We start from the raw sequence: 22,359 nt of genomic DNA, 5'->3' as shown, positions 1-22,359 counted from the left end.
GCAGGTCACCGGGAAAATGACCACAATGGTCATTTTCCCTGTACTGTGCATGCGCAAATGATGGGAAAATGGCAGTGGCGGCCATTTTCCAGTCGTTTTTACAGCGCCGGATCCCCATGCCGGAGAGGTAAGTAATACTATGGGTGCAGGGTGTGTGGTGCGGGGGCCCCCCTGGTCCCAGGGGCCCGTGTGCCCCGCACACCATGCACCCATTATAGATTTGCCCCTGCCAGGATGGTCGCCCCGCTTTTTCATGCACTTCTCTCGAATCTCATTTGGCAGTCAATTCACACCCCTCTGCTGCGAGTAGTGCGAATAGGCATTTTTAATTGGATAGAAGAATTGTGGGAACATGCTTCGATGCAAAGTCTGCGAGTTTCAAAAAACAAACTCGCTACTCACAATTCGTACCTAATAGGATTGACCCCTTAGTCTTAAAACACACTTGTTTAAGTTACTACAATATTGTCTGCTGAAAGTATATGCTATGTCTTAAAAAGAAAAAAAAAGTCTAATTTTGAAAATCTTTTTGTTATTGTAGTGACATTGGTAGCCTTGATGAAGTAAACAGAGGTTGCAAATTGATATATCACAAACTTTTAATGGACTCTGCAAACATCTGCAATCATTCGGCATTTTCAAAGTTGGCCTATAATACTGTATAGGTAATTGATAAACACTATACTCAGTGTATTGTTTCCCAGAGTTAGGTAGGAGATTGAGATTATGGTGATATAACAACCTTATTAGATATAAAGTGAACAGATGTCAGCTTTCATTTAATTAACTAGAAGAATATACTATGATTCATATAGACATACTATACGGTGATAGCATTGCAAAATCATCACAAAAAGATTATACTGTGTTTTCTCTGTCCAGGGCTGTAATCTTGTAAAATGTTACATAAGAAGCATTTTACAGCATCTGTGGGTTGTTTTTATTTTATATTCAACTGTTTTCACTATGGTCTAGGCTGTGTGTTTGGCATAATGAGGGGTAAATAATACCTAATAGCTAAGAGGCACAGAGCTATTCATATTGATAGTGAGATTTAATGTACAAAAGCATTGTCGTGAAGGACAATGCTTTATGCAAATGAATCCACATTCATACATTGTGTTGCAGATCTCTAGCAGCGTTGAGGCCTGTAATACACAACTCAGCAATAATGCTTCGTTTAGTTACATAATGTACAGTACATGCCTGAGAAACAATAAGCTTCTTTCATTGCTGAAAGATATATAATTGCAGCCTCACATTAATGTTGTGGCTATACTGTGGTGTTACATGTTACAGAGTTAAAGACAGTTGTTCCCAACTATTGTATTCCATTAATGCCATTCCCATTAGCAAGAAAATTAAGGTACACTTATTTTATGGTTTAAGTACTGTAGTGTATAGTTTACAAATTATAATGTCATTTTTTATTGTATATATCTTATTTGTTCAATTATGTAGATTACACTTTAACTCATTATGTTACTCTGTCTTTTGTAGGAAAAAATACTTAAGCTACAAATAATGTTACATGTAGTATAAACCTTATTGCAATACATAAATATGAGGAACAAAAAGGACCATTGCTCCCTTTAATTGGTTTGCATTTGGGTTTTCACTTAATGGAATCGACTGTAACTTTTATATGCAACAGAAATAAACTAAAAAAAGAAAAGACGTTAAACAGTGGAGTGTATAGATGTTTTACCACATGATGAACACCAACAAACACAACACACAGAGAGACGAGTATTAGGAAAATGGTTTAATATTGGAGACAGAAGCAAAAAACTGCATCACACAATAACATACGTTACAAAAATAAGTTTGACTGTTTTAACTACACAGTAATGTTCACAATGAAGACAAAAGAGTCGGAAAAAACTTTGATCTAAACGGCAAAAAAAGCAAACCCCTATTTTTTTGTTTTAATTATTACTAATACATTTATCCACTTAAAGTGACTGTGTATGTCTAGCGCTAAGTACCTTAGTTGTGTTACTGCACAATACATAATAAAAAGTGAAACTTACCGCTTTCGTTCTAGACATAACTCTTAACGTTAGGTATAAGCAAATGAAAAAAAAGCAAGCCAAAGTTTTTAAGCGTTGAAAGCAAAACCCCCATTCTTTTTTACCAGTCAGCAATCAAACTCAAAATCGGTCATGATCGGGCCTTCAAGAGTAAGCCACAAGTTTTCCTTTCGTATTTTTAATCTCCAGTATAAAATGTTGCACTGGTACAAAATGCATAAGTACAATCAGTTAGTAGAAATAGGAAAGCCTGTTTTTTTTTTTGTTTTTTTTTTGGCTAAAATTCCATCACACAACAGAACCAAAATGCATCAATAAAACATAAACAATACTTAAATGATCTTATAGTTTCCACTAAAATTGCAGTAACTTTGGCTTTTCTCAGACGATACTTAAAAACTATTTGTAATTCGAAACAGAATGAGTTATTTAATCTACAAACGACAATTCTCACAGCACAAAAAAAAGAAACACAAATACATTTCTTTTGTATGAAGTAGCTCGAAAATGTTATGAAACTACAAGTTTTTTTTCTTATTTGTATTTAGCACTTGAGATAATAAAAACAGAACAGTTAATATGACTTCAGAGTTACACAAGCCAAAAAACTAGAATCTTGTGGTGAAAGAAAAGTTGAACATATTAGTCCTTTAAGCAATGTCTCTTCAGTGCGAACCTAGTGATTAACTACATCAGTGCTGGACATTATCTTCTATATACAGTAGGACAATCTGTTATCCCAATGACTGACTGGTTCATCACTTTGTTCAAATTATTGTATATAAATAATTTTTTTTTTCTTAATGAAAGAACAAGTACCCTGATTGTTCTACTGTAAAAGGAGATGAAGAAAATGGATATTAAGCATTACTAAAAGTTTTCTAAAACATCCTCTCCCCACCCATTTTGAATAAAAGTTTTATAAGAAATACATTATAATAACATAAGAAATTGGTATTAGACAAGTAACTGTATTGTTCTCTATTCTGAAATTGATCCAAATCTGCATAAATCTACATAATAAAAATATGTGTTTTATATTATATATCTCTATACATATATTCCTAGGATTGCATAAAGATATAATTTAGTCATATTCTTTGTTAATTTTCTCATACAAAAATAGCCCTCAAATAATTCTGGTAGGACCCAGTGGTAGAGACATAAATACTTGTAAGGACCAGTATACAAATTAGTTTACCAAATTTACTGTACATAGGGGTTTATGCTAGTATTCTTATACTGTATTTGCTGAGGCTTAAAAACGAGGCACTGCATAATTAACCAAATATGTTAATTGAGAAGAAAAGTAAGTGTCCATCTTAAATCAACCTTACATTTGTGCCATTGGTAATGAATGTCAGCAACGTTTTGTTTTTGATTTTTTTTCATTAGAAAAAGAGAAAACATGAAACACACTGTTAAAATAATGCTGCTGACATATGGAGGATGGAGACAAGCAATAACAAGTATGGCACTTTTTCAATGCAGTATACAGTATAATTGTGTGTTTCTGAAATAGGCATCCATTGCAGTGTAAATTTCACACTATGATACCAGGAAAATGGATGTCTGGGAAGTTCTACATAGACTGTATGGACATGCTTATAAATCATGTGTGTTTTATATACCCTGATTCTCTAGGACAGTGTGCTTAAAAGGAATAGCAGTTCAACACTTCCTCACCAAGAAGACATCCACAGACCATGAAGAAAGTACAGTTATGAGGTTTGCTTTCACAGATATGATGTGCAGAGTGGCTAAAAAAGTGGAACATGGGCACTTACTGTATACAATGTTTTACCAAAAACATCAAAGAGATATAACAAACAATAACAATTTCAGGCAACAAGACCACAGGATAGCAAGTTAACAAACTTTGTAATCTCTCTTTTTTTTAAATAGAAGGGATTTATACAAAACACATAATAAAATACCCATGTTATCAAATTACTTCGTACACGAAATACACTGAAGCTTTAGGCAGGAAGTACCTTTGGAATTTGGCACTGTTATTTTCACTGAATTTTTTTCTTTAGAAGAAAAAAAACAGGTCACATTTTGCTGAACACAAACACATCTAAGTTTCCCCACAATAGAAAATAAGAACACCAATGCTTTACAAGCCAACACAAAACTTATTTTTCTGGAATAGTTTTTGTTTCACATGAAATCATAGCAAACAGACTTTTTATTTCAGAAAATTATTTTAGTTCAAGTAAACCAATATATTTTTTTTAAACTTATTAAACATAGAACACTGAAGACTCTTAAGACTTAGTGAAGCCACAACTAAAATCACAGAAGCACCAACGTGACAGTATACATTTACCTTCTTTTCTGTACATTTAAACAGTATAAAATATAGGTAATTTCATGTGCATTAAACCATGGATTGTCTAACTGTGAGTCAGTTCAGCAAAAGGTGACAGAACTAGGTAGCATTTGCCCCAAAACAGGGTAAATATTTTCTTATACTAATCTACAAAAAAGTGGTTCTATATATATAATTTAATGAGAAAGTGAGCCACCTAAAATGGCCTTATCAAAAAACTTTACACTGCCTGAAAAATGTAAAAACTATTACAGAGCTCTAGAGACTTAAAATCAGACAGTTTTTCTCAAACTGTTGTGGAAGTTGTCTGCTTCATTTAGAAACCAACATTCTGTATTCCTGGACACATATTGCTTTAGGAAACAGTGACCAGACAGAATGCTAATCCCTGTGTAATACTTTCAAGTCTGTTTATGTTATGAAACAAAACATAAAGAAAGAAAGAAAATAAAAGAGAAAACTTTTTTTTTGCCACAGGATTTTTGTCCTTTTTTTTTCTCTATAATTTATCTTATAGTAAATATCAGTCTTGCGTGAACGCTGCAACGCTTTTCACATTGACTTTTTCCCAGAATTCATAGCTAGATGAGATCACATGCAAATTTCAGAAGTCAAACTAAGTCAGTTGTAGGATCAAATATGATGTGAGGTCAGAAAGACATCAGAAACAATGACGGGACGATGAAACTTTTTTTTTTTTTATAGACGCCACAGGGACATGCTAGGCAAACGGTGAACTAACAGGCATGAAGATGTTCTAGGGAAAAAAAACAAGGAAGAGTATAAAGTTACACAGAGTCTATGCAGCAGAAACAAAATCACTTTTTAAGCCCATCAGTGTTGGTTTGTATCAGTAGTGCATTAAAAGAAAATGCAGCTCTGTTCTTTCCAGCACTGAAAAGCTTAACCAGTGTAGGAATAAAATGCAATGCAAATCTTTGTAGTTATTAGAATATATATGCATTCCATAATTCACATTTATCTATAAATATATAGGATATAGTTTACACAAAGCACAATGAACAGCCCAAAATAAACCATCTATTAGAGTTAGTGCAGATGGATTGCTTTGGGGAGCAAAGGTAGGGTTACAGAAGGGGGAAAGCGGCCATTTTGAACATATGCCACACAACAGATATGTCACGGGACAAATCTTTCACTACGCAATGGAAACAAAAATAACCAAACAAAACATAGAAACGAAAGAGTGGTTTGTGCACAATGGGTGTTTGACCTAAAAATAAAGAACTTATTTTGTTATTATTATTAATATTTTGTTACTCTAGAGTCTATTTCAAAAGGTATCTATCTAGCATTGAGAACTTCTCTTTAGATATCCAATAAGTTAACAATAAATAACTCCCATTATTTCTGAGGCAGTAAAAATTTTTGTACAAAAATAGAAATGTTTTTTTACAAATAAAATTTACAGGCCTGTGGCTTCCTTTTTTATTAAATTTATCTCTCAAGAAACATCAAGTATATTCACTCACGTTAGTTATTTTTAAACCCTGTAGCTTTAGAAACAGTTCTCCGAGACTTCTTTTTTTGACACACATCTTTTCCAAACATATTAATAGTATAATAATAAATAACAACGTACATAAATAAATAGTGAAATAAATAAACTAACTCAACTTATCATCGTAACAACGTAGAGACCAGCAATTTCTGGTCCATAATATAGTTTACTCAATTCAAACTGAAACCATCTAAAACAATTTGACAAAGTGGAAGGACTTTCTTTTTGCCTGTGCATGAGAGTGTTCCTCAAATAAGCAAATATATAAATAAATAAATAAATAAATAAATAAAAACTATGCGTAGATTGACTGTAATGTCATATTAGGCCACTACACTATCCTCCTAATTGCTGGTGTCACTATTATACAACTAGGTCTTTGAAACCTTTACTTGTGTTGAGTATATTTGTTTTTTTGTTTGATTTTTTATGGCACCAGTGGTTTCAGATTGTAATTGTACATTGTTTTGCTGCTATTGTAATCTGAAGATGTCATACATAAAAAAAATATAGGCAAATGAAAAGTGGAACAGAAAATTATTACACAACTTGCTTGATTCTGGGTAAGAAAATATAGCCAGAGTAAGTGGCAAGACCAGGGGGCCAGGGTAGAAGGGAATGGAAGCTTTTAATGTAAAAATAATTGTCTCTCTTGGTGTGTGTTGGCAATGTTTTCCTCCTCAGCCCCCAGTGGAGAATAGGCTGGCTCATGGGACTTACCCTAAAAAAGCTAAAATAAGAGCAGAAAGCTTCTGGGGTTAAAATCAGTACGGTTTGCTGTCATTTTTGGAGCGTTTCAGCTGAACTTTCAAGCGTTTCATGCCGATCTGAAATCCGTTCATCGCCTGAATAGCAGCTTGTGCAGACACAGGATTGTCATAGCTAACAAAGCCTGCAAAGGATAACATACAAACATTAATGCAGTACTAAAGTGCATATTATACTGGGGATACACCATAATATAAACAATTCAACTTACATATCAATAGTAAGGAAATGTAAAATGATGCTAAACATTGACCTCATTGACTACATTCGTTGCACAAAGACACACTAGAAAAACAAATATTGTAAGGAACAGGATTTAATCAGAAGAAACTTGTTAGTGACACACAGTAATGTGATCTTCCTGAAGATTTCCTCGAATAGTGACATAACAAATTATATAACAAATGATATTTGACATTATAGGTTTGTAAAATGTGTCCCTCTTTCAGTTAGACTACTACTGGCTGTTTGGCATAAAAGAGTAATTAAAGCTGTATTTCATATAATATAACATCTGTCTCAATGCTACTGTTGAGAACTCATTCTGCCATGACAAACTGTAGAGGCATGATATGAATGCTGAATGTCTTTAGCAAAATGTTTTGGTTTAGCATTCATGGATAAGACGGATATTGTGAATTAGATATAATGTAAAAAAAAATAAAGTTGAAGGTAACTAGTAGTGCACTGAGCCTTCATTTAAATAAAAAAAATTGCAATGTACAGGTTTATATAATCTTGGCAGTGTGAATGCAATGTTAAAGCGTGCTTATTAGTGGACTGAAGATGAGCATGACTGTACGGTTCATACCTAAGAGCATTATTTTATTGGACAATATGACACAACTCTTCTTTCTTTTCCGATCATTTTAACAAATAAATGTATAATACTTTTCTGGTTGCAGAAATGTTTCTAGATTATATTAAATATGAATGAAGACTTTAGGTTGCCTATAGAGTCACTGTTTTGGCCTTTGTCCCATAATTCCATTATCTCTTCCCACAGGCCTTTTGTCAGTCTGTGTAGTAATCCTTTCACAATGGATGACATGACCCCATGGCCAGGTATGTCAGAAAACCTTGGTACTGTAGTAGGATGTCATTGCTGGCTTAGCACAAACCAGAAGTATGAGAATGACAGATAGAGGTTTATTGCCTGCCTACCCTTTCCCTTCTAAGCTTGATAATGGCCTGCACACAGCATAAAATGCTATTCCCTTGCGCTAACAGCGTGGCTATCAATTTTTTAAATGTAACACCTACATTTTATATACAATAGCATGCATGCAATAAGTAATTTCATGATCTCCTTGCGGCAGGCATGTCAACAATTGTTGACAAGTGTACAACAATTTTTCGCAATAAGCATGCATCTGAGCATTTGCATATGAGCAACTATATGTGCATCTCAGCCACGTCTTCACTTGCAACTGAGGTGGTTGTAACTGTACGGCAACTTGGTGCTCGAGCTTAAGTGCCCTGAGGGCGAGATTGCGGGCTATTCAGAGTTCAGCGATCACACCAAGTAGAGGGATGATAGTGATGACAGCTGCTATAACAAGCAGATAGTTGGGAGCAGTGTGACAAACTCTAAACACAGATGGAGATCTGCATTTATTTCTGGGGTCGCAATTGTAGTCAACTTTTCTGCAACTCTGAATCAGGCCCTGTAATTTGAAGCACCAGTGAAACTATGTCAAGTGCAAACACATTTAATATGTGGTTGTTAACTTTATAGCCATTAGGAGGTCAATGAAAGTCAATTCATTGATCTTAATACATATAATTTGCATTAAGCAAACTGAATGGTGTAGAGGGCATTTGGAAAATCACTAGAAAATTGCTAAAACCACTAGCATAAGGCACACATTTGATGCCACTGGGTAGGAGTTCTTAAGCATTAAGGCTCATACACACGGGACATGTGCTGTATGAACGATATTGGTGAAAGATTTCCCTTGAACTTTCTGTAGTGTAGGACAAACAATATTGGGTGTACACATTGAAAGATATCTTTAAAGATATCTTTCAGTGAAGTCATCCTGCCACATCTCTGAACAGGTAGTTCTTGACGATATCATCAGATTGGCCGACATGTACGGACGACAAAAGACAGCGTTAATGACCCGCGGGATAGTGCATTGTTGGTCATTTACTGCATACACACTGAATGATATGAATGATATATCATTGAACAATATCGTTATTGTCCATATCTTTCCTAAAAATCGTCAAGTGTGTATGCGGCTTTAGGCTAACCAGTGGATCATCTGCTATCGGCAATGGTCAGTTCAAGCACGTGTGTAAAGTGCAATTGAGTAAAAAATTATTTTCAGGTTAGAGTGTCCGAGTGCCTGAGCTTTATTTCAAGTTTAACCCTAAATTCATGTTTGTAGAGTAGGACACATACAAGGCCAATATAAAGGATACACTAAAGTGGGTTACACACTAGACTATGGGGGCGATTCAATTCAACACGAATTGAATAGCGCCGGGAGCGAGCTCCCGGAGCTAGTTAATTCAGTGCGCTGTGTGGTCAGAGAATGCCTGTTATCGGGGTCATCACGCCTTAACAAGGGTGTTAAGGCGCGGTAACCGCCATTCTCTGACCAAAGTGCCGGGCCCGCGGCTGTTAGCGCCGCGCTATGCACCCGGCACTTTGGTCGGATTTCTCTTTGCATCCCCAGGGGGGTGCGAGAAGAAATCCTTAGCGCGCCCAAACAGCGTGGTGTATTGAATAGCTTCGGGAGCCCCTCCCGTCGCTATTCAATAGAGCATTGAATTGAATTCCCCCCTATATGTCATCTGATCTGCCATATCAGACAACATATCGTCCATATCGGACAGTGTGTACGGCTATGGCACTGACGAAGCTCACTCCCGGGTGTCGTCAGCGACATCAACAGCTGCCGAATGCAGCATGGCCCCCGCTGCCGGCACCAGCAAGTGTGTATGCACTTGCCATTGCTGGGACCCGCCAAGAACGACATTGTGCTGGGTACACCTCGTTAAGTGTGTACCCAGAATTAAACAAATACAAACAGCAAGAAACACCTATAGAGCTTAGCCAGTCCGCATTTCTATTCTTATATATTGTACTTAACAGATCATAGCAATTAGCCGCAGGACATCGGTTACATCAAAAGCATTCAAAATTAAAGGTGGAAAGTGAGCAACGTGTACTTTTAACATTAACAACTCTCTTTTTAACATTATTACTGTATGTTTCATATTTGAAAACAATGAATTATCAACAATATTTCAAATAGAAGTTTTTAACTAACATGGTAGTTATAGAGGGAAATGTCGCACATATGCAAAATTAAAATCAAACCATTAGTCCCTTTAAGAGAGATAGAATAACCTCATTCTAAGCTGCCTATTTACATAGACTTCAACCAAAATTTACAAGTGCTGAGTCAAGACTTTCCTCAGTTCATCAGAAGACAAAAGCGTTTAGTCACAATGAAGCATGTGACCAAGTCAACAGCAGAAAAAATAGGGACAAAGCTACTCGGTAAGACAATTAGGTATTCTTGCACTGACAAGCAGATAGTGTAGTAATGGCATTTCCCTACACCAAAAGTAATTTTGTTTCATTTACTAGTTACATTTACTTGTCAGCTTGTATTCATTTTCTTTTGTGAACCATTGTGTCTGTGCATCGTTCATTTTAAACAGTATAAAATAAAAAAAGGTAACCTAGTATTATCGTCCTAATGCTTGAATGACAGACAAACTCACTGCAGGTGCTGGAGGTCAGTATATCTTGACTGAAGAGATTAGTATGGATCCAAATGTACAGTATGTGAGAATACCATTAAATAAGCCCTATACGGTGTAGGAAACTTACTTGTTAAACATTATTTTACTTTTGAATTTTAGCATTCCCCCTAATTACTGTTGTTGCTGTTACTGTGTCTTGTTTTTGTGAGTTTGCTTGTTTGTGAAGCCTGCTTTAGCCCATTGAAATTGTTAACATGCACTGATCATCTGCATTATTCCCTTACCCCATACAGCGACCAAATTATCAATGGGCCATTTTCGGGGGATACCCGTAAATTTTAAGCATCCCAGAGATGTACCATGTAGGGACCACAGAAGATATCTCCAATATGTTACAGTCCATCCATTTTTGACAGCAGCCACAGTCCCCATATGTTTTTTTGGGGCTGCAAAGCTGTCAGATTTACTAAGCTCTGGAATGCAAAGCATTCTGGACATTGGCCCATATAGGATAATGCTGTCTCCAGATGGAGTTTATACGTATGGGCTACTAAGTTGCAATTTTTTATGAAGTGGGAGCCCCGCGATGATTCATGCACTGACAGCCGTGCATATACCGGGAACCTGAACCAGGAGTAATGATATTATACTATCACGCTGCTTCCAGCACTTTGCCACATCTCCTGGCTAGAGATTTATTAGTACATTTCCGCAAAAATATAAATTTTCACTTTGCGAATATACGCAAAAAATATTTATCACATCTGCATTAATAATGCGGATTGTGATAAATATGCCCCAAAGTCATAGCTTAATCTTTGTTCAATCTATTATATGAAGTTGCCAAACTCAACCATGATATTCTTTCATAAGCTGCAGTTGTATGGAGCCTTCTGCAATATGGAGTGTGGTACATACAGCTCCAGCTGGTCTATTATGAATGTGCATTATTTCTCTTTATGAAATATCACTTTTATTAGGCTAAAGATTTGATTGTTTGTTCTATATAGAGAAACTTGCATTTTAATTTGAACTAACTTCAAATAACTTCATGGTATCATGGCAAAAAGTTTGAGTTGCAATATTAAACTTAAACAGCACAGGAATGGATAGACTTTTATTTATAATGTTGGCAAAAATCCCTAATTTCTTTTAATTTTATCTCTAGTATAGCCCCATAGTCAAATTAGATGCACAATGACAAACATGAAAGTGGTTTTGTATTAGTTACTGTAAAAAATAACAATACTTTACTTTGGAAAAAAAACAAACAAGCAAAAAAAACGCTTACAGTAGTCCAAAAATTCCAGTGAAGAACATTTACATCATGGGGTCAAATCAATCAGGAGCGAGTTTGCAAAAGCAAGTTTGTTTCATGAAACTCACATACATCGCACAAATGCACGCACCAGGAAAATGCAGATTCAATTAGAAAATGGCAATTTGTGAAAGTCGCTGTGAGAGTATGTGTCTTTACTACAAAATACGATTCAGGAGAAGAGCATGAAAAAGTGGGGAACCATCCTGGACCCCAAAAAAGTGACAACTGTGAGAGCAGGACAATATAGAAGGCTGATAGGGGCTATAAGAAAAGTACTGGAGGTTTCTAAAGGGTGTCAAATGGCTGATTATTGCAACTTTTACTAATGGTTGAAAATTGATAGCAAGCAAGTGTTTTTCATCAAATTATAGTCTTTCAAGCATTTTGGGGTTCAGAAAAATATATGTTTAGTAGTTTTTCATACTAGTTTTTATACAAGTTTTTTAAAAAGTTGGATTAAACACTTACCTCTCATCTGTAAGTTCTAATACCTCTCTGCCATCAATATACCGCAACATACCTGTACCACATCATGTACACCTCCACATATGTCCCACATCATTTACATCTCCACATACCTGTCCCACATCATGTACACCTCCGCATATATGTCACACATCATTCACACCTCCTCAAACCGGGTGCCGGACTATAGATAGACAGTAAAAAGGTTGACAATTCTAGATAGACACCAGATGTTACACAGTCAATAGGTCGACTGGGACTAAAGGTCGACAAACTAAAGGTCGGCATGTAAGAAGGTTGACAGGAACAACTGGCTGACAAGGTCAAAAGGTTTACATGAAAATGGCTGGCATGAAAATGGTCGATTTATTTAATTTTTTTAGGGTTAGGTTTAGGATTAGGCACTTACTGGAGGGTTAGGGTTAGGCACTTAACCCGACGGTTAGGGATAGGCACCAGGAGGGAGGGTTAGGGTTATGCTCTTACTGGAGGGTTAGGCACTATAAAGGATGGTTAGGGTCAGGCAGCTACCTCAACGGTTAGGGTTAGGCACCAGGAGAGAGGGTTAGGGTTAGGTACCAAGGGGAGGGTTAGGGTGAAGATTAAAGCTAAAAAATAAAAAAAAATGTGTTGACCATTTTTGTTGACCTCTTTGACCCTCTCGACGATTTGTACATGACAACCTTTTTACATATCGATCTTTAGTGCGGCAACCTTTTATACCTGTCGCCCTTTTGTCCCAGTCGACCTATTGACTGTCTAACATCTGGTGTCTATCTACACATTGTCTAATTTTTTACTGTCTATCTGTTAATCCACACTCCTCATACCTGTCCGAAATAATTTACACCTCCACATATATGTCCCACATAATTTACACCTCCACATATCTGTGCCACAAAATTTACACCTCCACATACCTGTCACACACAATTTACACCTCAACATATCTGTCCCACATCATTTACACTGCAACATACCTGTCCCACATCATTTACACCTCCACATACCTGTCCCATATCATTTATACCTCAACACACCTGTCCCACATAATTTACACCTCCACATACCGGTCCTATATAATTTGCACCTCCAAATACCTGTCCTATATAATTTATACCTCCACATACCTGTCCCCACATCATTTACACCTCCACATATCTGTCCCACATAATTTAACCCATTATGGAGCTTTTTAGAGAAAACCAACAGGTCTTTATTGGCCAAATTATGGTATTTAAACATCTCCAAGTGCATGATTATTCATTGGGAGGGGTATATCAGAGGTTCTGCACTGTGTTCCATCATTTTTACCTTAAAATAAAGATTTTTCCTACCTTTTATCCTGCTCAGGAGCGTGCGCACGAAAAATTGAACTCCCTCATTTATTTTGTACACTAGGCTATGTCACAACAAATGACAGCATCTTGATACAAAGTGTAATTTATTTGTGTGTGATTATGATACAACAATTAATACCATTTTACGTACCAAAGCACTTGCTCAGATTGGTCTGTTTGTCAATGAAGACTTTAGCAGAGATAACATTTCCAAAAGGCATAAACATCTGCAAGATGTCCTGGTCACCAAACTCTTGGGGTAGATGATAAATAAAGAGATTTGCACCTTCTGGACCTTGAGAGGAAGAAAAAAGGAGGCCTGACTTCACTATAGTTAGAATCTCTTTTCACACATCTTTTAAATGTATATACACATCAAAATAATTACATAAATATATTACATCAATAAATACAGTAAGTGTAGTACAATAAAGATAAAATACAAAAAGAAAATGTAAAAAGTAAAAATATGGATGTTAGTTTGACCTAGAAGGCAATGATTGATTGTGACACAATAGGGCAGTACGATGGGGCAGACATGGTAACATATGGTACCAGAAATAGCCAATTGGAAGGGATACATACAGCTTGTTGACAATCAGAATTCGATAAGCAGTACGTGGACCCCTATAGGCAGGGACGTTGGCAAGTGCGAAATGCTATTTAAAACATTTCACACAAGCTAGCAGTACAAGTGTAAACATAATGTTATTCTTTCAAGCTTTTCACACTTGCCGGCATCACAGCGCCTGCCTTCTGTGGTCACCCTAATGCTTGCCGACATTTTGATTGTCACAAGCAAACTGCATACCATCTGGAATTGTCCAAGAAATTACTTTAGATTAAAAGTGCCCTATCTGTAACTCCCAACAGCCGTGGACATTTATGTATGAAAAAATTATCCTTTTACATAAAGGCTGAGATTGAACCCATTTGCATCAAAAAATGAAGTTGAACACATATGCAAAATTATGGCAAGATGTGTATAGGTTTTCATCAGTAGCGTACACATCAGATATAAAATATATTTGCGAATGCAAAATTATTAAGTTTGTATAAAATAAATAAAAAAAATCTCAAATAAAGCAGGTAAAACTATTTCTCTCTGTGTAAATATAACTAAACAAATTGCTAAAATACACTCACAATATCATATAATATATGTGTGAGCAGTGAATAACCAACTGTCACTTTTAGAGGTGAATCCACCATCAGCAGCGGGCAGCTAGTGCTGGAGACAGTGCTCATCATGGGTATATGTTTGCACCAGCCTTTAGAGCCCTGCAACTGATATTGCTCCTGTGAATTGTATGAATGTACGGTTATGCATCTGTTCCCAATTACGCCTTTACCGTATCTTTTACGATATACAGAAAAAGATCAAAACAATAGAATTATATTATTTCTTTACCCTATCCCGATCAGACACTAGTGTCAAATAAAAGCTACTCTGCCCTACAATGTTCTCTATGTAAACACACCTTACAATACAGAGCACTAACGTTCAAAATAGTACACTACGTCAACTTGACAATTTAGAAGCCTAAAATATACCATAAATATACACACAAAATGGAACAGTGCAAATATGCAGTAATCCATGACAAACATTTTAGGGTGTTTCCCACTTTTAGAACAAGGTCCAATGTAACAATATTTAGTGGAAACGCTAAATAAGCACATTACAAATATTTTCTCACTTTTATAAGTTTTAAATATAACACAACTTTTATATATGATTACATTACACCGTTTCCTGGATAACACACATTTGTGCATAGTCTGCTCACTGACACACCCTGCTGTTCTCATTAAATAATCAAGCTGTATAATAAATAATAACATTATTTTTTGTATGAATGGAAAGGGGTAAAAAAAAAAGTATAACATATAATGTACAAAATTACAGAAAAAAAACAATGTACTAGTGTAATTTGCAGTCTCTCTCAAATGTTGGGCAAACATACTAACATATTGATTTAAGCACTTTATTATATTGTAATCAGTTTCCAGGAGAACATCAAAAATAATTTTGTGCATTCAAAAATGCCAAGTGGTATTTTCAAGATCTAAAGTCTGTTATTTGGGATGCCACAAAAAGATGAAGAATACTATAGTCAACATTCCAGTTAATTTTCTCACTGGGAAATATGGTAAACAGAAAGTAAACAAATACATTTTATTTACTGGATGGAAAGTCTGAATGCTGCTTTCAGTAGTGAAAGCTGATGAGTTCATGGGATCAGATGGTATAGATTCCAGGATATTAAAGTAGCTTAAAGGTGTGCTTATAGCACCACTTCCAGAGCTGTGCAAGCAGTCACTATTGACAGATGTAATTCCAGATGACTGTCGACTTGCAGATTTAGTCTCTCTATACATAAGTGGAGGCATGATATAATCAGATAACTACAGGCCAGTGAGCCACGTATCAAGTATGGGGAGAAATGAATGAAGCCAGTATTGCAGGAATTTGAATATTTTATACCACAAGGCACAACCTATATTAGGATTAATTGAAGAACAAGAAACAGTATATGTAAGGGAAATATGACACAAGATATCTAGTCCTGCAGACAAAATATGAAATAAAAATGATTTGTGTAAATTATAGTGTAAAATATATTAAAAAAAAGGATGGAGGTTAATATAAAGTAAGAATAACGGTGAAAAAAATACAATTTGCTAACAAAAGCCAATACAAAATGAAGCAATCAACATGGGTTGGAGACAATAGTATGGCATATAATAAATATGTAATTTCATATGATTTATCTTAAGAGAGCTTTCAACTCCATATGGTCTGCATTATCACATCTAGGGAATCTGTATTTATTGAAAATATGTTCACTAGAACCTGCTATTGGTAATGTCTTTCTTCATATAGTGTCCAATTTACTAGCATGCTGTACATTTGCACAAATACATATAAAGTTGTTATTGACTAAAAAAGCCGTTTGAATGAACGGTGTGAATACATGAACTATACACTAAATATCTTTTTTTCTTTTTGTCAGATTTCCATATTAAGAACACTGCCCAAATATGTAGCATTCTACTGTTATAGCAACAGCACATAAAATAAATAGATAATTCGAACAGACATGTAGGCTACTTCTAAATACAGGGGTGACAACCCTATAGTTCCCTTATGTACAGACCCTCAAGGCATCATAACCACCACAAGTGCCTGTATGCACTGTACAACCATGAAAGAAACCATGGAGGCATTGGTAGAAAAGTGCTGGTTGGTATAAAGCCTTAGAACATGCAATTGCTTTTCGTTCTAGTTGCAATGAAATTGTGAAAGATGTTTATTGGGATTTGCAATGATCAGGTTATATTCTCACTTGCATATGTAGGGAATAATTCCCAAAACAGCGACAATGTGAGATGTAACTATATGTGTAATATAAACACTTTAAGGAATAGATTCAAAGGTCTTTTCCTGAATTAGAGAGCTGTGAGAAATAATGACAGCTCTTATTGAATCTGCAGAAGTAAATGAGTAAAATACATCTATGCAATGGCAAAACATCAGTAAAATGTTGAAATATAGTCTGGTCACGTTACATAACCAGTTTTGAGAGATGTGTAGTAAAACATGAAAGGAAGCTGGGGAGTTGAACAAATCGTGCGGTCTCTAATGTGTTAATGATTGTCATATCACTAATTTAAAAATGACAGGTATGGTGAAAACTCCACATGCTACTTATCTCAAGTGACCTCACAAGGGATAACAGTACAGGATGAGGTTCCTAGTCTAAATGTGATCTTGTTTAATGTGTTTATTTCTCACATGTTACATTTTGATAAATTGCTGTGTTCAGGCCTAGAGTGAAGGCTGTGAAAAATATTGGGCATAATAATCTCATTTTCAAATATGGTCCATTCAACAGAGTGGACTGAGCAGCTTATCATAGTGTACCATAACTTCTTATTGCGTAGGCTCATAATATGACAGTGTCATCTTTCTCAGGAATGTGGATTGAAAATAAATCTAAAGAGAATTCAATAATCTCAGAACCCATCAATCAAACCTCCCCTTATGCTGCATTATTTTAAGCAATACTTTAGATAAACCCATTTGCAATGCTAAATTCTTTATAAACTCTTACCTTCCTTCTGACTGCCTGCAGCACTCTGCTGTTGTAGCAAACTCTGACTATAAAGTGTTGGCAGTGCCGCGGCGGCATACTGCTGAATTCCTGAGTAGGCCTGGGTGAGGGCATCCATTGTACCGGCCGTACCATTCGTCAAGCCTGTGGCGCCGAGTCCTCCATTCAGAGCAGCCATACCTGAGAGCATTTGAGCAACTTTACAAAAAACCCAACAATAGAGAAAAAAAATTGCACTTGTTCATTAGTGCTTTCTAATAATATTGACCATTTTATACACCAATATGACTGCACTGCATGCAATAATGTGACCACTCCAACAAGTAGAAACTGATACAACAGCACTTTCAACAATGGTGGGTTTAAATATTTAAAAACATGCACATTTCTGACAACAGGCAGTACAGCTTTACGGCATTCTACATTTCTTTCTGCAACAAAGAGCATGCAATAATTAAGCTTTGAAATAGAACAATGCTTGGGTACACACTGACAGATATATTGGCCAATCAATTGATCAGCCAATATATTGGGTGCCCATCGGCCATTGTGTGCCAGCAATATGTCTATGAATGACGCCGTTCACAGATATATCTGTCCACCGGGCACACTGTCCACCGGGAAGTATGTTACGGGCGGTCTGCTGACCACCCGTACACATGCAAAAGAGGCTGCGGGGAGGGGGATACGCCCCTGGGCAGCGGGACCCGCGGCCAAAAGCAGATGATGGCCGTTCACTGTGTATGAATGACCATCATCTGCAAATATATCTGCAGATCACTCGATCTGCAGATATATCTGTTCGGTGTGTACCCAGCTTGAGTCATCCCATAATAGATGTAGGGAAGATTATTTATTATACAGTTGCATATATTAAAAAAACAACAACAACAACATTTATTTACTAAATTATTAGTCATAGTTAAAAGTGAAATCCACTTTGTAAAAATGTTGTTACTGTGGTGTAATACCCGAAAGAGTGCTGAGTATTACAAGCACATTACAAGATCCAAGTAATAAGAAACTGATTTGCAGGTATACCTATTTGTTTCTTGTTCAAATGGTTTACTGTCTTACAATAGTGTGGCCTTCTGATCTGTGGTGGCTTTTACCTAGGGGATGCAGGATTGCAGCTCCTGCAGTAAAATCCATCGCCTGCAGGGACTGTCTAGCAGTGGCCAGTGGCATTATGAGGGGGGTGCGGACCGCACATGGGTGTCACCCTCAGGGGGAGTGAAACTAAAATACTGGCTCCTCTGCAGTGACAGGAGCTGGGTGCTGCAGTGTGACATTCTCCTGCAGCACCCAGCTCCTATCATAGAAGAGGAGCCGACTGTGCAGACTGCCCAGTCTCCGGTGATGTTATTAGGATCCCCAGTGAGGCCATGCCCCCTTTATTTAGACCACGCCTATTTTTGCTGGCCGTGCCTCCGGTGTGCGGAGGGTATACAGAGTACGCACCGGGTGTCACCAGACGCAGTGACGCCTGGCTTCCCATTGGAAGCACTCTCTGCTAATCACAGGTGGATAAATAGTCCCACGGGGAGGTGTTTTAGCAGAGAGAGTGCTTTCAATGAGAAACCCCTTCCCTGCTATAATGCCAGCTACAGCTGATGCAGTCCCAAGAAGCCTGGGCTGCTTGTCAATTTGTGCGCATGTGCGGCATCGCGTCCCTTTGCATGCGCACATGCTGGCTGAACAGATCAGCACAGAACCCAGACTTCCCTGGAGGTAACAGGTAGGAGCCACCACTTGCTTCTAATACACTAAATTATTGAGTGCATCATTCAAACGATTCATGTAACTATCTTTTAAATAAATGTGAAATCCTTTAAAGTGGACAACAGTTACATTGTAATTTATTTTGTAATGTTTTACTTTAAAGTCTAAAGCTGGCCACACATCTAAAGATTATCTGTCCAACCAGCCAACCAGTAGATTGGTTGGAATGAAAATCTGGTAAGGAATACAATCAGCAATTTGCTCCCAAACACTGGAAAATGGACCAAAACTGTTGTTTGAACAAATAGTTTAGATCAAACATTTAACAAACTAGTTTGAATTACCATTTTCATCTGTTTTCGGGCATTTAGGAGCAAATTGCTGATCATCAGTTACTCCCATACGTTACCAGATTTTCATTCCAACCAATCAACAAGTTGGCTGGTTGGATGTAAGTTGTTCTAGTGTGTGGCCAGCTTTAGTGTTTCATTTTGTGTGTACATGTATATCATGCATTGTCTAAAGAATCAGCAGCATCAATATTTCTTTTTTTTTTTTGCTAATAACACCCTTTATAAAAGATTCCCTTGTTGTAATATTTAAGTTAGCAAATAGATAATCCATTCATATATGAGAGCTGTGTTAAAAACTGCATATGGATTCGCTTTTTGCAGGTCACCCAGCAGGTGCACAGGTGTATTCATTACTCACTGACACATTTTAAAAGATCTACAGGTGCAGCTGACTATTTCACTAGTAATTCTGTGAGGAGACCTGCAAAACATGCACTGTTTGGGGTCCTGAGGACCGAGTTTGAGAACTTGTGCATTAGACAATGAACACAGCCCAGGGTAATACTACCTCCAGAGGTGTAAAACCATCCCATTGTCATTCAAATTCAAAGTGTATACATTTAAAATTCCCAAATCCATAAAATGGTAAAAATGATTTATGTTATGCAGCAAGTTAATGCAAAAATGTTCCCAGCTAAACAAAAATCATCCAAATACATGAGCTGTGTCCTATGAAATCTGGGTCTGATTCAGACCCGCTCGCGAGCGCTGAGCGTGCGCATGCGCGAGACCCGGATAGCGACGGGCAGGCCGTCGCTATGGGTCTCGCTACAAAGGGGGCGTGCTGTCGATGGTGAGTGACAGCACACCCCCTTTGGTGGGCGTGGCTGGCCAGACGGAGGCGTTCCCATGGGAACGCCTACCGTCCCGGGCTGGCCCCACTGACATCACAAGTGAGGTCAGTGGGAGTGCTTTTGGCTCTGATAGAGCTATTAAGTCACAGTCAAAATGTGTCTAATTTTCAAAATTACATGTTGGCATATTAAGAAGGATTAAATGAGCTACAGTGTAAGGGCTGATAACAGAGCAAACTGACAGGCTTACCTTGTTTTGCAAGGTCTTGCTTCCTGTATACAGACCACGGCTGGACTGGCAATTTTGACGAATGCCAGAAAAGCCAATGGCCTGATGGGCCGATCTGGCTGTCTAGAGGCCTGACCAAGCAGCTCTGCCTTCAGGTGCTCTGGTCAGCTGGCATGTTTAGACGGGGTGTAATGCAAGGCCACACCTATGACGCATGACCACCTTTCTTTTAAATGTGTGTGTATCATAGGCATGATCACACATATAATGCCAGGGTAATATTTTAGCTCCAGTCCATCCCTGATAGGGACCATGTCCTGGCAACTCCATATAGTGTACATAGTAGTCAAATCACATGATGTACAGTGGATGCAGAAACTAACAGAGAGCAAACTGGAAAATATTTACCCCCATTGCACTCCAGGTGCAATGGGGGTAAATAAGATATGCATAATTGAAATAACTGAACTTGGGAAAAGTCATGTTTCAAATGATTTTGAATTAATGGTATCCAGATAGAAGATCAACAGTGTAATGGTCAATAGTCAATAGGATGACACCAGATAGTCAACATGGAATATAAGGTCGGCTGACAAATCGTAGACAGTGCAGAAGGTCGACAGGGACAAAAGGTCGACAAAAATAATTAACACAAAAATGGTCAACACATTCTTTATGGTTTATCAACATTTTTAAGGTTAGGGTGAAGGTTAGGCACTTGGAGGAGGGTTAGGGTTAGGCACAAGGGGGGGTTAGACACAAGGGGGAGGGTTAGGATAAGGGTTAAATGACAAAAAAAAGTGTTGACCATTTGAACTTGTAGACCTTTTGTCCTTCGACCATTTGTACCTGTTGACATTTTGCCCATGTTGACCTATTACATGTCAACCATCTGGTGTCGACCTACACATTGTCAATCTTTTATACCACACTCAAATTAATATGGGTGTTTGACAAGTATGTAATGCCCACACTAAGCAAGACTTAGAATGTTTTTCCTACTACTTTCCCTCAGTAATGCTAGGCATTTCACATGTTAGCGGGAATGACAAATACATTGTAAATTATTGTGTTAATATTTCATTCTTGCATGTAGACAATATAATAAAATAATCACACAAAATCCAATGGAAAATGCCATCCACCACAGCACTAAATACTCACTGTTTACGGTACCTGCTAGTGCATTAATATTGTTCAATCCCACGGTGGCCCCAGCCAGTCCCTGTAGAGTGCCTAGAGAAGTCAACGAATTCATGGCAGCTCCAGCAGAGGAGTTAGCAGTTGATCCAGCCACTGTAAAAACACATTAAAAGACAAAACGTTAAAATCATTGAGGAACCATAGATCACTGGGGAAGCAAAAAAAATAAAAGGTTCCACTGGTGTAACTTGTTAATTTACTATATCATAATTGATGGCACCTGTTATTATATGACAAGTGCTAGTGTTCATCATATCTAAAAAAGAAAGCTAGGCGGAACCATTCAGTAAGGTGTTCTGTACAATATATTCCAGCCAGGAATGTGTTAAACTGTGAACAGTCAAAAGTATCTAATCCTGGCCAGGATTCATTGTACAAAACATATTGTACATGGACTCAAACCTGTTAAACATTTGAACAAACTGAAATG

At 37.2% G+C, this 22,359-nt stretch overlaps 1 protein-coding gene across 16 annotated transcripts in view; it reads right to left on the bottom strand.

Annotated features, from left to right (window-relative positions):
• Positions 1-1,750: 1,750 nt before the first annotated feature.
• Positions 1,751-22,359, bottom strand: part of CELF2 (CUGBP Elav-like family member 2) — a 499,219-nt gene continuing 478,610 nt past the window's right edge. For 6 of the 16 annotated variants that reach the window (XM_088468733.1, XM_088468735.1, XM_088468738.1 and 3 more), the window contains 5 exons: positions 21,891-22,022; positions 17,629-17,826; positions 13,662-13,829; positions 6,611-6,782; positions 1,751-5,125 (listed from right to left, as the gene is read on the bottom strand). In XM_088468733.1, the coding sequence (XP_088324859.1) occupies positions 6,655-6,782; positions 13,662-13,829; positions 17,629-17,826; positions 21,891-22,022 (626 nt within the window). In that variant the 3' untranslated portion in view covers positions 1,751-5,125; positions 6,611-6,654. The remainder of the gene's footprint in view (positions 5,126-6,610; positions 6,783-13,661; positions 13,830-17,628; positions 17,827-21,890; positions 22,023-22,359) is intronic. The other 10 variants (XM_088468734.1, XM_088468740.1, XM_088468743.1 and 7 more) reach the window with 6 other exon arrangements.

Source organism: Taudactylus pleione, unplaced genomic scaffold, assembly GCF_031769625.1.
Source record: "Taudactylus pleione unplaced genomic scaffold, aTauple2 ptg000086l, whole genome shotgun sequence".
NCBI lineage: Eukaryota > Metazoa > Chordata > Amphibia > Anura > Myobatrachidae > Taudactylus > Taudactylus pleione.
The sequence above is the reverse complement of the archived record's forward strand: the minus strand, read 5'-3'. Positions and strand labels throughout refer to the sequence as shown.